We start from the raw sequence: 16,698 nt of genomic DNA on the forward strand, positions 1-16,698 counted from the left end.
CATCTGTGTTTGTTTTATTAGACCATGCTCAAGTGCAAGGTAGCGGGTTTATATTATTTATTGATGGGTAACAAATTACCCTAAAGCTTAGCAGCTTAAAAGAACAGACATTTATTGTCTCATAGTTTCTGAAGGTCAGAAATCACAAGTCAGTTAGATAAGTGATTCTGGCTCAGGGTTTCTCATGAGGTGTAGTCAGGCTATTGGTCAGGGCTGTGGTCTCATCTGAAGGTTCAGCTGGGTAAGGACCCATTTTTTTAAGCTCACTCAGAGTTGTGGCAGGTCTCAGTCCCTCATGGTGTTCCTGAGGGCTTCAGTTTCTTGGTCTGATGGAGGCCTCCTTCTCTTTCTCACCATGTTAGTCTCTGCACAAAACAGGTTGCAATGTATTGGAACCTGAAGAGGTGAAGGAGAAAGAGAGAGAGTACATTCAAGACAGAAGCTCCAGTCTTTTTATAACCTAATCTCATAAGTGACATCCTATAATTTCTGCTGTATTCTATATCTTAGAAGTATATCACTAAGTCCAGCCCACACTCCAGGAGACAGAAATTAAGTTTCATCATTTGTGGGTAGCAATATCAAAGAATTTATGGACATTTCATTAAAATCACCAAAGCAAGCTAATTCTCTATTCAGCTTAGAAACAACAAAAGCAAACAAACAAACAAAACTGTAAACTGTACAGACATAAGGATACTGCCCTTAGTTTGGTTGAATTTGGGTCAAATCTTGATAATTATTTAGTTTTAAGTATGTCTTACATGTTCTATATTTCATCTTTGGTGTCAGCATTTAAAAAATTATGTTTAAGGAGTAATATTTTTCTCAAACCAGGAATATAATCAATAGTTTAGAAAAGAGCAGATTTGCAACAATTTGGTCAAGGCTTTTGGCATTACTCTAGATGTTTTCTGCATATTATTTTTTAAGCTGGAAAGGTTTTATTCCATGTTAGAAGCTACAAATTTTAACTGCTTGGCCTGCACTAATGAAGTCACATTCAAGGTCTTATTTTTTATTTATTTATTTTTTTTTGAGACACAAAGAGAGAGAGAGCATGAGCACAGGAGGGGCTGAGAGAGAGCGGACACAGAATCTGACGCAGGTTCCAGGCTCTGAGCTGTCAGTACAGAGCCCGATGTGGGGCTCGAACTCATGGACCGCGAGATCATGATCTGAGCCAAAGGTGGATGCTCAACCTACTGAGCCACCCAGGCTCCCCTCAAGGTCTTATTTGTATGAATTAATTTGCATTGGTATTTCCAGGCCAAACAAAGAGAATGAACCATTCACTTCATTCACATAGGTCCAACTTTGACCAAACTGATAGTCTAATATGGATGGACAGTAGCTTCAATTGTATGCAAATGCATTAACTTTCTTTTTTAAAAAATTCTCAAGAATTTCACTGCATCAAAGAACCAAATGATTTACGTTTAATTGTAAGAATGTCACACACACACACACAGACATACACACAACACACACTTTTACTCTATCGAATAAAAATGATCTTTTGAAATGATCTTTCAAGGTCCCCTTGTTTTTATTTCTACTCTACAGGAAATAAAATTGCTAGTTTTGGGTAGTCCTTAATAATTTAAATCCAAATGAATTATTTGGAGTTCTCCTTAAATTTAACCAAATTTCAAATTCGAAATCATCTAAAACAGTGACTCAAAGTATAATCTACAAGACCCCTGGTTGGTTGCTAAGACCCTTTCAGAGTGTTCTGAAGGTTAAATCTCACTTCATAGTAATACTAAGCCTTTATCTGCATTTTTCACTTTCATTATTTCAAAATGTACAGTCATGTTTTCAAAAGACTCACATTATCACAACCACTGAATGCAGAAGCAACGTTGAGAATCCAGCTGTCTTGTTAAGCCAGCCAAAAAGAAATTTACAAAAATATAAACAATGCCAGTCTTCTCAATAAGTTTTTGTATTTTGTAAAATATAGCTACTATTCATAAAAATGACATTTATGTTAACATGAAAATAGGATCATTATTGTTATAAATGAATTAATGGATAGATATTTTTAAATATCTGTTTTAATTTCTAAGATCGTATGTATCAGTGGGTGTAAACCACATAAACAAAAGCTTTTGGGAGTTCTTAATAATTTTTTGAGTATAAAGGAGTTCTAAAACCAAAAATTGGGGGATTGCTGTTTTAGAACAACTTTATTTTTTAGGTATAGAAACAGAGTTTTAAAGAATGTATGATCTGTCCAAAATTCTACAGCTTGTATATAGCAGCACTGGGATAGGAACCTAGGTAGGTCTCTTGATTTAGGTTATGCCATATGGCTGAGCCCATAATATTTATAAAACCAGTTGGAGATTCTCTGAAGCAAGGCCCAGCTGTGAGCATGAATTTTATCTTGGAAATGAAGGTGTATATACCATTCTATGAAGAAAAAATGTTTGTTTTCCTGTTTCTACAGAACCTAGTGCTCTCCATTAGCTTTTAGTAATTAACAATCTGCCCCAAACTGTGGATTAAAACAGAAACCATTTATTATTGCTTAGGAAGCTACAGGTTGGCCGAGAGGCTCAGAACCAGGCCCACACATGCATGTGGTTCTCACACAGATAGGCTTGGGGCTGTCTGACTGCTGTGATGGGGTGAGTGGACACATGTCCCTGCTTCTCCACAGGCTATCCAAGCCTTTCCCAGGGTGGCAGCAGGATTCCAAAAGAAAGGGGAGTGGGGAGCTGTCAAACCTTCACTAGCCCAAGCTCACAACTTGGCTCAGTGTTACTTCTTTGATTAAAACAAGTGTCAAGGGCAGCTCAGATTCAAGGTGTAGGGAAAGATTCTACCTCTTCTTGGGAGGAACTGCAAAGTCACACCGCATAAAGGCATTGATATAGTAAGAGGGATGATTACAGACATATTTCTGTACTATTACAGAATAATTTGAAAATATGGCCTTGAATAAGTAGTATGAGGTAATAGAGTTACTGAGGAGTTGGACCCTAGTGTTAAAGGGGATTTAGTTCAATTCCCATTTCTGACCTTTGGGCAAGACCTTTAACCTCTTCAAATTGTTGTTTCTTCATCTGTGAGCTGAGAATAATAACAATTTCTGCTTCAAAGGGATTAAATGAGATAATGCTTGTGAAGAACATGGCATCACACAGAAAATGATTTAAAATGTTAGCTAGTAGCAACTTTAAAAATCCCTTGCATTAGATCACCTTGATGAATTCTTCCTGATTCCCCCAAACAGAATAGCAATGCCATGTTTAACTATGCATGTATATTTGCATGAGCAGCTAGCATGCTATCAGCCCCAGGCCTCCCTCCTGCTATTCACATAAGCCCCTCACCAAACACAATTTGGGTCCATCTTAGTAAATGTAATAAATGTCTGGTATTTGCCACCTTTCCAGTACAAGCCATGGATACCAATTTGAAGAATGTAGGCTAACTGTTTGTTTATTTTTTTTTCAACGTTTATTTATTTTTGGGACAGAGAGAGACAGAGCATGAACGGGGGAGGGGCAGAGAGAGAGGGAGACACAGAATCGGAAACAGGCTCCAGGCTCTGAGCCATCAGCCCAGAGCCTGACGCGGGGCTCGAACTCACGGAGCGCGAGATCGTGACCTGGCTGAAGTCGGACGCTTAACCGACTGCACCACCCAGGCGCCCTGTAGGCTCGCTGTTTAAATGAGACTTCATATTTGAGTATAGGGTATGAATTCCTTACCAGATTATTTAATAAATATCCTGAGAATTAACACAGGATGTTACGCAAGCAAAGAAGGGTCAGTCATATATGGAGTTTAAGGGCAGAATGAAGATTTTCTTATTAGTCAAAACACTTGCTAATGGTCTGTTTCACTAGCCAGCCAGATATTTAGACTAAAAATTCCTGTACAAGAGCATCTTGCCTAATATCTTTAAATGTGTGAGTCCTCAGCTGACCCCTGTCACAGTGAAGGTGTACCAAAGAATGAGTTAAGATAGAGAGACCCAGACCACTTCCAACATCAGTAAGCGAGCTCTTCACTTTCTCTGCCACCCCCTATGAGAAAGCAGATGGGTTGGTGTAACACTTGATGGCATTTTATTGCACAGCTGTGCATATCTCCTAGGCCATTTGGTTGGCCTTGTTAATTTAAGTATCTTCCCTCACTCTTGAGCTAACAAACTCTTCCATGGGACTAAATCCCCTTGTCACCAGGGAGCATTATTCCATTTGCACAGCAGGTATTGGCTGCCTCTGGAGGCTATTGTGGCAATTTGGCTTCCAAAATCTATCAGCCCAGAGAAAGTCATTATCAGAGGGCTGTGTGGCCACTCCAAGGATACTGTTGTTCACCTAAGAATGACAACATATATTAAAAGTCAGCAACACCAACAAAAGTTTCTTTTGACACAATGGCCTTTGCTTCAACTTTTATGGACTGGTACCAATGGTACCACCTTTCTTTTAGTGACTCGAAGGCTACTGCATGGGAATTCCACATCCCAAGTCACTAATGATCTCAGCTTTGCAGTCCCACCATCTTACAATTCAGCAAGTAGCATCTGCTCATCATTCCATCTTCAGGAGTGGGATCTGGTGAACTACAATGAAAGGGTTAGTGTGTTGACCATTCAGTACAGCCACGCTTACATGACTCCCTCCCTTATTAAGACCTGCATTAAGGAGGAGACAGGCACAGAATTATCAGGCTTGGTTCTTCACCCTCCGGGGTGGTCTGGTGGCTGAGATCAACACATCCACAAACCCTCTGATGCAAAACTGTCTATAACAGCTATGTTGTAGAAATTAAAACAGTGCTGTGAAAACATCAGGAAAGAAAGACAGGAAGTTCCCAACTGAGGGAAAATGAGACAGTGTCTTGGAAAGTTGAGATGGGCCCTGAAATTGTACAGAAATTTGATATCAGTGGGAAAAATGTTTCAGTTAGCTTGAACCAAGGCCTGGAGGTCAAAGGATTACAAAAGGAAGTAGGAGGGTAGAGATGAGAGCTTTGGAAGAGGAAGAAGTGCAATAGAAGATGAGGCTGCGAAGCAGATAGAAGCCCCGTGATAAGAGTTTTGAATGCCTGAGTGAAGAATTTGCTTTTAAGTCTGGACCTGTTGAAAAGGCCATAAAGAATTTTGTCATATTTTTGTTTTCCATTTTTTAATGCTTTCCTAAGGCATAGAAATGGCACACCAGCCTGTTTTTAAATGAAGTGTAATAGCATCATGTGTAGCACAGATTAGAAGAAGGCAGGAAACTTGAAGCCTGTTGACTAGTATGTTGAAGAATATAAACAAAAGATGCAGAGATCTGATGCCAGAGTGGACTGTTCTTAATCCTAAGTATTCAAATAAAACTGGTGTGAATACAAATGAGCAGAAACCCTTCAGACCTGGCTCCATCTTTCTGTTCTATGCTGTTGGTGATTGTAGACCATAGATTAAAGAAGAGAACCAGACCCCTGGGTAGAGACGGCATCAGAAACATCTCCTCTAGTCCCTTATAAGAGAGGCAGAGCTGGGAGAAAATATTTTAATTTTGGAGCTTGTAAAACCTTTGTTCAGAAGAAACATTGTTCTTCTCTTGGTCAGGCTAGATACCAGCATCCCTTTGCTGATTCCCATGGCAAGGGAAATGACTTTCGCTCTGCAACACTCTCCTGGCTATGAAGAGGTTAGTCCATGGGTAAACACCATCCCCCCACCTGGAAGTTTATTAGAACTACAGAATCTCAGGCTCTACCCACTTAATCCTAGTTCACACTGCATTTTAACAAGATTTCCAGGTGATTTTTATGCACGTGAAATTTGAGCAGCACTGACAGTTCTCTGCCTCTTCTATGTTACTTCAGGACTTAGGGCTAATGCATAGGGGAAAAAAAGCAGGGTTGGGTAGTGGGGAAGAATGCTTGTAACCATAACCCAGTCTGGTTTCTATGGTTCTAGACAGAACCGTGTAAAGAGTTTAAGGCAGTCGCTGACACATAAGGACTTTGAAATGGCAGCTATTATTGTTGTGGTTGTGGTTATTATTATTGTTTATATTATTAATTGGTTTATTTTACCTGGATCATCAGCTTAATTGCTTGAGCTCTGGAAACTTAAGGAAGCTTAAGAAACACATTAAGGAGTTAAACTTGCAGGAACAGCCACCAGAGCACTCTGCTTCCATACAGAGAAAACAAATAGTGAATATTGCATTGAAATCCAAAAAGAGAAATCATCTTTAAAGCACAAAATCTAACATTTTACTTGATTATGATCAATTTCCTCTCCTCTTACATAAGATTTGAATTTGAAAATGCTAATAACACAAAAAATGGGTTATCTGTGATGTAGGATGAATGCTGGGCCATGACTTGATGGTGTCCTTACTAAGATGCCACTTGGTAATCAAGTCTGACCCACCCTAGGCAGATTATTTTGAGCTCTCAAGGCCTAGAAATGATTTGACAGCAGAACATTAGTGTCTAGCAGTCCATCTAAAGAGCAGAGTGAAGAATAAGATGCAATTAAGGAGTCAGAGCAATCACTCAGAGTGTCTTTGGAATGCTTTCATTGCTGAATTTAAAGAGTTGTAGCTGACAAGCGAGTCTCTCTCCCTCTTGGAAAATCCCCATAACTAATTGGCATTGACTGTTCTCAGTCTTGCACTTTTGCAAACATACAGGACTGTGTGGCGTGTAGTCCATTCTGATTGTGGACTGATAGACTTCTGATTGTGGTCACCGAGTTAGTCATGAGACAAAGGCCTGTTTTCCTGTTGCACATTAGGTCCTGCTGCTTCCCCAAAACATTTGTCTGCTTTAAAAGGCAATTTGACCTGGTTGTTATTGAAAATGTTTTTCTTCTCTTCTGGAAATTTTTTTGGAGGAAAAAAAACAGATTAATCCACTAAAGAGCAAGACATAGCTCCAAGGGACTATGTGCCTTTTCTAGTACTTATCTGGTTTGGGGGGAACCTAACTAAAGCACCCTAAAATGTGTGACTAACTCTAGCATTTTATGGAATTATTGCATTTGGATGGATATTTTTTATGTCCTAAAAAAATGTCTCTGGTCAAATAGGTACGGAGAATGCCAGGGGTAAGTAATATTAAGCAAATTCTTTATTGAGGAATTATCTAAACTTTACTGTGTTAAATGTTTGTGACTACAAGAGGGGCCCGAAATGCACAGTTATTCCCAAATACATTTACTTAGAACCCTTTTCCATGAAGCACATTACAGGATTAGTGTTGCTCAGAATGTAACTTAAGTTTTAATAATAGTTACTTATATACCGATAACAGTAACCACATAAAAATTTAAATGCTAATAGAGCGACATGCTAAAATTTTTACAATGAGGTTTTCAATTCAGAAAAACTTGTGGAGTGCTGTGATAGACACATAAAAGGGCATGAAATTCGAGATAAGATAGTTCCTAAAAAAATTGAAACCATCCATGACTAGAGTGGATTGTCCCAATAACACTAGCCCTTAATCCTCAAACATCAACAATTGGTTGTGATGACCAAGAATTAGCAGTTTAAAGCAACTACTATGTTACAGTTGCTATGTTGGCTACAATGGGAGACAGAAAATAATTACCCTACAACATTTAACAGTCCAATTGGAGAACAAAGTTTAAATGAACAACAAGAGAACAATAGGTCTCTTTAATTTCTCACTAGGAAAAAAAAAATGGTGGCATTTAGAATCCATTTCTTCTAAATGTTCTCACCAGCCCTCACTGTTTAATATCTTGGTATAGGTTCATATTTCTTGCACAGTAAAAATATTTCATCTGAAATGAAATATTTACTTAGTAGATAACAAAATAGACAAGTAGACTGACACTAAAGAGAGAAAAAACTTTTTTAAATGCCATGTTATGTAATAAGGTAATGTCACAATTGTGAGAACACATTCATTTATTATGTGAATGTGTTTAACGTGATAATTTTGCTCCTTAGATCTCATGTAGTACATATTTTTATCAGTATATGACAGTATATCTGTCATTCACATACATAGATTTTTAAATGTATTTGTTTATCTGTCCTGATCAGAAACTTTAACATTTTGTACAATTTTAATTCCTTCAGGTAGATTCCAGTGAAGTTATATTTTGGTTTATTTATAGTCCATCTGAGTTTATGTGGGTTATGTTTTTAATGATAATAATACAATATAATTTAATGACTCAGTTTCTGGAATCCCATGAATAAAATATAAAAGATGAATTTAATTTGCAAGACATTAATGAGAAGTTTCAGTGCATCTCCTCCTGATATCTTTTAAAAGATATCTAATTATTTTTCACTCATTATCGTTATGAAAGCTGTAAAAGTCAGGTCATACATATTTGCATATGTTTTCTTTTATTTTTAATCACTTTGAGACACTGTTAAATATTCCTTCAGAGAAGTTTTTTTTTTTTTAAAGAAGAGGAAGAAAAAGAAAAATAAATAAAACTAGGTCTGCTTTCAGTTTATCCTACACAGTATATTGAGCTGGATTTGGAACTTGACCACCCTGGCACAGTCATAAACTGTTGGTCTTTGGTCTTTAGAAATCGGTGATGCAAGAGCATACATTTGCTTTCCATTGGCAGCATTCCATACTTGGTTAACTCAAAATGAAGTCAAGAAGATAGCAGTTTTTAAGACCAGCAAACTAAGAAATATTACAAATATGCTGCTCCATTATGTCAGATTCCAAAATGTTTGACATCAAAATAAACTTCCAATGTTTCATTTTCGATTTACAAACACACCAGAGGGTGTGTCATTGGACACCCAAGTTTCTCATTGTGTAAATGTGTTCAAGTGTTCATAAAATAGAAGCCAGGTGACATGCAACGAAATATGAGTTTTTAATTCATTTACAATAATTCTTATTTGAAAAGAAACTATTAGCTAACCTTTTTGAGCATTATCTATCAGGTACTGCTCTAAGCATTTTGTAAGTAACAACTCGTGTTTCCTGCATAACAACTCTATGAGGTAGCTTTTGTTGTTGTTATTGTTTATTGTTACAATTTACAGATTAAGAAATGAAGAACAGAGAAAGGTTAAGCAATTTGCTGAGCTATTACATAAGGGTAAATACATAATAAAGAACCTTTGGATTTTTCTTAAGGGCTGTGTTATCTTTGGGTGGCTTTTTTTTTATTCACTCAGAAGATATTTATCTAATACAACTTTGTGCCAGGTACTGTATTAGGAGCAAGAAACAGAGGTATAGACATGATGAATACCTCCACAATGCCAAGCATCTGGATAAGCAACCATCACCCAAATCCACACATGTGTTAAATAAATATTTTACTAATTCAACAATATATCCCAAGTGCCTCTCCTCTGCCAGGAATTATCTAGCAAACACATGTCAGATAGCTGGCATTTTGACAAAAATCTATATTTCATGATAATATTTCTACTTATTAAACAACTGTGAGGCATTGCCTATATAATTATTGAAATGCCAAAGATATTCCCATGCCTCTGCCCACAGAGAGCTTCTGTGAGAAGATTTGTAGCAGTGGACGAGAGAAGATAAAAACTGAGGAAAGGAAGCTGGAGAACCAGAAACACACTCTTTACTAATTTAGACTTAGTTCTTATTGCAAATGTAAGAGTTGACTTTACTCCCATTCTCGTTTGAAAATGGCAGCATTTGACAATTTTTTTTTCCCTAGAAAACGATGGCCTTCTTGTTTCATAAATACCTTCTTTCATGTTTATGTACCACAAATCCAATTTACAGTGTCATGAGCTGGAAGGAAGCTCAATCAACTGAGCCAGGTGCCCTCTTTTGTTATTTAACACTGGTTTGGCCAAGATGGGATTGTCATTGATTAAATAATTTCATAACTGAGAGCTGTGTGCAAATAACCAATGAGAAATGGGATTATATTCGAGATGAAGTCCTGGATTATGAGGATTCCCATGGCCATATTAAGAAAGTTGAAATCACAGATAAAAGCACTTGTTGTTTGGGACAGACACCTCAGTTCTTAGGATTAGATAGAGAATATTAATGGGGTAGACCAATGGAGAAAGAGAAGAATATTTTTACTGTGCCTTTCACTTTGTACCTGGACTCCCCTTCTTAAAATTATGAATAATTTGCTTTTAAATCAAAGTTTCATGCGAAGAAAGACATTCTCTAACAAAATAAGTGGCTTTAAATGATATCATGCTAAGAAAAATGTTGGTGGTGTATAATCTGTTAAATATCCACAATTTTTTTTAAGTAGGCTCCATGCCCAATGTGGGGCTTGAACTCACCACGAGATCGAGTCAGATACTCTACCCACTGAGCCAGCCAGGCACCCTGACAATTGTGATTACAATGTACTTTATGATGTTTGCAAGTAAACAGGCCTTTTTGAAAATCATTAGCTATTATCTAAAGGCCTATAGTTATGGAACCAGAAGTTCAAGTTCTCATTGACTCTTTACAAAAATCTGTATTTCTGCATCAGATAAAGATGGCTGCTCTTATGAGTAAAGAAGAATGCAGACTTCTAGAAAAGTTAAGACATTGTCTGAGCTGTGCTATGGTTGATGTAGATTCTCGAATTGAGAGCACTGTAATTCTTTGAAAAATAATCCATTTCTACTCTTGGAAATTTGACTTGCTTTCTTTGGAAGAAATGTGATTTAATGAAAATTATAAGAGCTAAGAATGAAAGGACTGATATTCTAGTCCTGTATAACACTAACTAGTCACATGTCAAAAAGCAAAAAGAACTTAAGTCACATGTCAAAAAGAATTTAAGCAACCTTTTTAACTAGTTTTTTTTATTTTTGGGTTTATTTTTTATTTTTTGTTTGTGTTTTGTTTTTGTTTGTTTTGTTTTGCTTTTTGCTTTAAATTGGGGAGCAATATCTGACCTGCCTACTTCTTAGACTTGTAAAAATTCAGCTCTCTGGATGCAAAAGTTCTTTTAAGAAATATGATATACAAATACAATTTATGCTCTGCAGGTGGGATATTGGGGTGGGTGTGTTTGTAAAATATTAAGATTTAATGGATTTCATTGCATGCTTCTCTGTATAGTTCTGTTAATAATCTAATAGGTGTTTATTCATTGCAGTTACACATATGCTTACTCACCAAGATATGTGTGCTTATTCTATTCTGCCTCGTGGATTGAAAGTATCATTATAACAGAGGACTTGTTTTTATTATACAGACTTCCATCCCCAGCAACTGTACACTCATGAGCATAGTAGGTGCTCAAGAAATAATTATTGAGAAAGTGGAAACAAGCCTCCTAAATGCACTGTGCCTTTTATAGTGCACATAATACATTTGTATTTACTTTTAAAACTATTAGAATTACTCCTGTTTGGGGTTATTTGGTCAGGGGTAGCTTTTTGGAATTTAGATATGCTGCAAAATCAAATTTGGAGATTTTGATTTTGCAGCATATCTAAATTCCAAAAAGCTACCCCTGACCAATGTCTATGAATATTTAAAAAATGATGACTCAATTCCTTATAATCTCTTCTGACTTGAAACCCAAATATATTGTAATTCAAAACTTTTTTATGGGGGGGTTGATAGCATTCAATACTGCACTGATAAGTTAAATGATACTTACTTTCTCTTTTGTTTTCTGTTAGAGTACCATCCAGGGTCATGTAATAATGTGATAGTGTTTTAGAAAATGAGTGCAAGTTAGAACTAGATGCTGCCTCTTACTTGCAAGCTGTTAATTTCGCTAAACCTTCATTGCCTCATGTGGGCCTAATTATACTCCCCTCATGAGACTGTTTTGAAAAGTAAATGTGGTAATATACTTCAGGTGCTTAGCGTGATACCTAACACATAATAGCCTTTAGCTGTGGCTGTTATCATTAATATAGTTCATCTTGTAAACAAGTACTCTTTGTTTTATTTGTTTTTTATTTTGTGTATCTGTGTGTGTGTGTGTGTGTGTGTGTGTGTGCTTCCTTTTACAGATGGATATACCACCGATGACATTGAGTTTTACTGGCGTGGGGATGATAACGCAGTAACAGGAGTGACAAAGATTGAACTTCCACAGTTCTCTATCGTGGATTACAAACTTATCACCAAGAAGGTTGTTTTTTCCACAGGTGTGTATCAGGGAAGAGGGTTAAGGCAAAAGGGGCTTCAGCATATTTTGTCAAAAGCATTCACTTATATCACAACTGGGTCCCAGGAAAAGATGACTGGAAGATTTGGATCTGCTGCAAACCTCCAGTTCCCCATCAAAGGGCCCATTGCTCATTTGGGGTCCATGCAGCTATTTCCCAGAAGGCACCCCCACAAAGCTGAGAGGGTTACCTCTGTGCCTCTCATCTACCAAAGACTGGACTAATTGTCAGAGACAGAATACAGAAAGAGAATGACGTTGGTCAGAGTTGTTTGCCCGAGCTTTATACAACTTACAGAACTGATCCTACTCTTGAAAAATACAGGGAAGAGACGGTTCACTCACGTCTGACCACGATGAAATTCTCTAGAGGCAATAGAATAGAATTCCACATTATCCTCAAAGGTTAAGAATTTCTTTATGGAGCCTTACCTCCTATTTTAGAGCTAAAAGCCCTTCCAGATGTTGAGATTATCCTGATGCTTTCACCATTCTTACTTTTCTAGCATTGAGGTTTTTGGTTGTCAAACTTGGTTTCACCAGCACAGAATTTTAGCAAAAAAGCTTAGGAAAGTAATACTTTGCTGCATAAGGGGAAAAAACATTAAGGGGAAAAACAGTAAACCCACAGGAATATTTCTTTCTCATGTTTTTCTTATTGGATTGAATTCCCCAGGCACAAAAAGAGCTAGTACTGTAACTATACATTTTTAATTACCCTTCTGCCTTTCCCTGCAAACTACTTCAAGTAAGAGTTGTATGACTTCATAAGAATATAACGTAGCCTTAGCTTTAAAAAACAAACAACAGAAACTTTTCCTAAATTGGAGGTCCCTGAATCCCTGAGACACTAGAAATGAGTTCATATCTAAAATATTCTTACTTTAATATTACAACACTTAAGTTGAGCCCAAGAAGGCTAGGCAAGACTTTCTTTCAATTATTAATAATGTCACCCCTAACACACACGATTCATCAATGTGGCTTTTTGACATTCTACAACGATGTTCAGTTACATATTTTGTTTAAAGAGTAATTTCCTGGATCATCACAATCAAAGGATTTAGCCTCAGGAATATGATCCTTTAGTTTTATCTCCCAAAAATATTCTTTGGAAACACTGATTCTCACCTTTTGATGAGTCAGGCACCCCTTTAGAACTTTGATGGAATCAGTGGAATTAGCAAACATATATAATCCATACATGTGAAAACCTTCACACAATTTTAGGGAGTTGCTGTATACCTGAAGCTTGCCATTGATCCCAGATGTGCAGTGAATTCTGGGGCTTGTGAAGAGATTTCTAAAATATGATCAGAGTGTACAGCCTTATTTCTTATATAAAAAAATAAAAACAAAACATCTTACAGGATGGTCTTGTTGAGGAACAAGTGAGGGGGAACAAAGGGACTGTACCAAACTGTCTTGTTTTCATAGTTGTAGAGAATGAGTATCCTTGATCCAGTGCAGGATCCTGAGCAGGGAAGAGCTGGAATTCTTTTAATTACTCATGACTATGGGTGTACTCAACACCAAGTAACTTTTGCTAATTAAAAGACCAGTGTTCCCATACTACTTTTTCAGGAGCAAGTGCCCTTCATCAGGAGCTAAAGTTGAATTTAGGGAAGATTTACAAACTTATTTATGGGCCTTGAAAGAAAAGTATCTTATAAATATTGATTGATAATTATGATATTCTAAAATTGCCTTTCTAGGTTCCTATCCCAGATTGTCCCTCAGCTTTAAGCTTAAGAGAAACATTGGTTACTTTATTCTGCAAACATACATGCCTTCCATCCTGATCACTATCCTCTCCTGGGTCTCCTTCTGGATTAATTATGATGCATCAGCTGCAAGAGTGGCATTAGGTAGGCCATTTTCTAACTGCCTGTGGGGCTTGACTCTGTGTGTGCACACGTGTATGCATGTGTGTGTATGCGCATGCATGTTCATTCATACACTTTTCTTAGCCTGGTATTTGTAATGCATGATAAGACTGGGCTATGCACATTACAAGAATTTGGCTGTGAAACTTTGGGTTATCTGATTCAGCATTAAATCAATTAAATGCAAATTAAAACTCTTTCATGTCAAAATTAGCTAACCATATAGCAGTTGGTAATGAAATTAGTCCTGTCAATTTTTTTATTTTTATTGACGCATAGTTTGTGTAATATCACTTGATAATTTTTCAATTTGCATACTGTGCTTCCTTATCTGGAAAGAGCTCCCTTCCATCTTTTTTTTTTTTTCTGAGCAGGACACAAGGAAGTATATTATGTAACTAACAGATAAGCAAAAAGACTTCTAAAGTCTTATTAAGATTTTGGAGTAGCAGGATAGAGGGCAGAAGACAACAAAGTAAGATGGCTGGGAACTCATCCATAGCATCGTTTATCTTATGCTTGATTTTTTTTCTATATGATGCCAGAGGAAGAGAATATATTATATTTCATGAACATTTTTATGTTACTAACTCCAGATAATAGTAAAGTATGATTATTTTACACAATTTTTATTATTTTGAGTTCTGACTAATCCCTTTAAAATGTTGGACTGTTACCTTCTCCACCATGAGATCTCAATTCAATCATTACTTCCTGAGAGAAGTCATTCATTTTTTCATTCAACAAGTATTTGTTGAACACCTACTATGTGCCAAACGTGCTAGATGCTGGAGATAAAGTAGTTCCCTTCTGGAAGTTTTGTGCTAGCAGTAAAAGGACAATAAATTTATTTTACTTATAATGTGAACTAGGTAATACAGTACGTCTATAGAGGGAATAAGCAAGGTGAGGGCAGTTGGGTATGCCAGGAGGAACAGTTTATAATTTGTAAAGTTCATCCAGAAATTATTAATAGAACAAAAACTTCATGAAGATAAAGAGTCACTTAAATGTCTGGATGGGAATATTCTAGCCTATTACAAATGCCCTGAGGTAGGAAAGTGCCAAGGATATTAGTGAGGTAGCCAGTGAGGTGAATGCGAGAGTGAGTTCAGGAGTCAAGATGATGTTGGGGACAAGGGACTAAAAGATTATGAAGCAGTTCCAGAACCATGATAAAGACCTTGCTTTTATTCTGAGTGAAATTTCAGAGCCATCGAGGAAAGAAGTGATATGATTTGATTTCAGATTGAAAGGGATAAATTTGACTGCTGTGTTGAGATTAGATTGTGGTGGTTCAAGGATGGAAGGGAGAAGTAATGACCTCCTGGACTGAGTCCAGTCCTCTGTGATAACTTCTCTTAAAATACAGAGAACTTCCCTTTGTAGATCAACTGTAGTTATAATTTATATTTATTTGGTTTGTGATGTCCTTTTTCTTCATGGTACTGAAAGAAACATTGAAGAAAGGTCCATATATAATTTTGCTTCCATTATATCTGTGATATCTTACACAATGAATGGTGTTCAGTAAATATTTGCTGAATAAAGTAATGAATGGAATTTGTAAATATCTTATTATTCCAAAGTGAAAATCTGTTAATTTTATAATTTTATGTCATTACAGGAAAAATAAATAATTCACTTTTTAAAAGAAATTTGCAAAACATCTTTTGATAGAGTAATTTATTACTTGGTCAGAGATATCTTAAAATGAGATTGAGATAGATAGCAAAATTAGCATTGTCAGTTTTATAATATACGTGTACAGGGTAATCTGCAGTTGACATAATGAAATGAAAAGTGAAACTGGGAAATGTTTTAAATGACTGATATTATAGAGAAAATACGAAAACTCTAAGACACCTAGACCTAAAGCAAGAACAGAGTTTTTCTGGCCATGCTCAGAATCAGATGCACAGACTTATTTTTTCTGTAGTTGTTTTATGAGCATGTAGAAGAACAAGGCAAAAATTATGATCTTTATAGAGAGATAAAATTAAATCAGAAAACTTACATTCCCAAAATATCATAGAAATGAAACTTTTGGGATGTGTTATTGGGTAGTGGTTAAGGACACAGCTTTCTGAGTCGGAGAGACGGCCATTCAAATGTTGATTAAACAACTTCTCATCTGTGTGATCTTGATCTCTGGGCTGTTTTCACATCACTATTTTGCTACAAATGTGGACCTTATCACATTCAGGACTCTGGACTCCTTGTGCTTTTGCCTGGCATATGTCTTTTATCCCTCCAATTATAGAGGGAAACTACTCTTCACTGTTGAAGATGACCACTCAGTGAGATGAACAATTATAACCTGAGCCAGTATGCTATTTCCCATAAAGAATCTCATAATGGTTCCATGTTACTTATCTGTTAATTACATGCCCCGTTGACCAATCCAGAAACATGAGGGCTAGATACCTGCTTCTCTGCTACCCGTCATCTCCAGCTTCCAAATTTTTATAATCATTTGCCCATGCAGTCACTGATTTCAATACTATTGTGATTATTTTGATTCATTTCCTCTTTATCACTTAGATTATTCTGAAAAACTATTAGCTGGTATTCCATTTTCCTGTCTTGTATCTTTTCCCTCTGTCCTTCACACTACTACAAGAATGATTGTCCTAAACACAATTTGTCCCTATGTCTCCCTGCTTGAAGCTGGTCAGTGGCCCCACCTCACCTTCATTTTAA

The 16,698-nt window shown here is 36.7% G+C and overlaps 1 protein-coding gene across 4 annotated transcripts in view; it reads left to right on the forward strand.

Annotated features, from left to right (window-relative positions):
* The window catches only part of GABRB2 (gamma-aminobutyric acid type A receptor subunit beta2), a 236,054-nt gene that overhangs the window by 176,133 nt on the left and 43,223 nt on the right, over nt 1-16,698 (forward strand). For 3 of the 4 annotated variants that reach the window (XM_027033701.2, XM_027033716.2, XM_027033709.2), the window contains exons 7-8: nt 11,952-12,089; nt 13,825-13,977. In XM_027033701.2, the coding sequence (XP_026889502.1) occupies nt 11,952-12,089; nt 13,825-13,977 (291 nt within the window). The remainder of the gene's footprint in view (nt 1-11,951; nt 12,090-13,824; nt 13,978-16,698) is intronic. The other variant, XM_053226767.1, reaches the window with a different exon arrangement.

This window comes from Acinonyx jubatus, chromosome A1 (assembly GCF_027475565.1).
Source record: "Acinonyx jubatus isolate Ajub_Pintada_27869175 chromosome A1, VMU_Ajub_asm_v1.0, whole genome shotgun sequence".
NCBI classification, from domain to species: Eukaryota; Metazoa; Chordata; class Mammalia; order Carnivora; family Felidae; genus Acinonyx; species Acinonyx jubatus.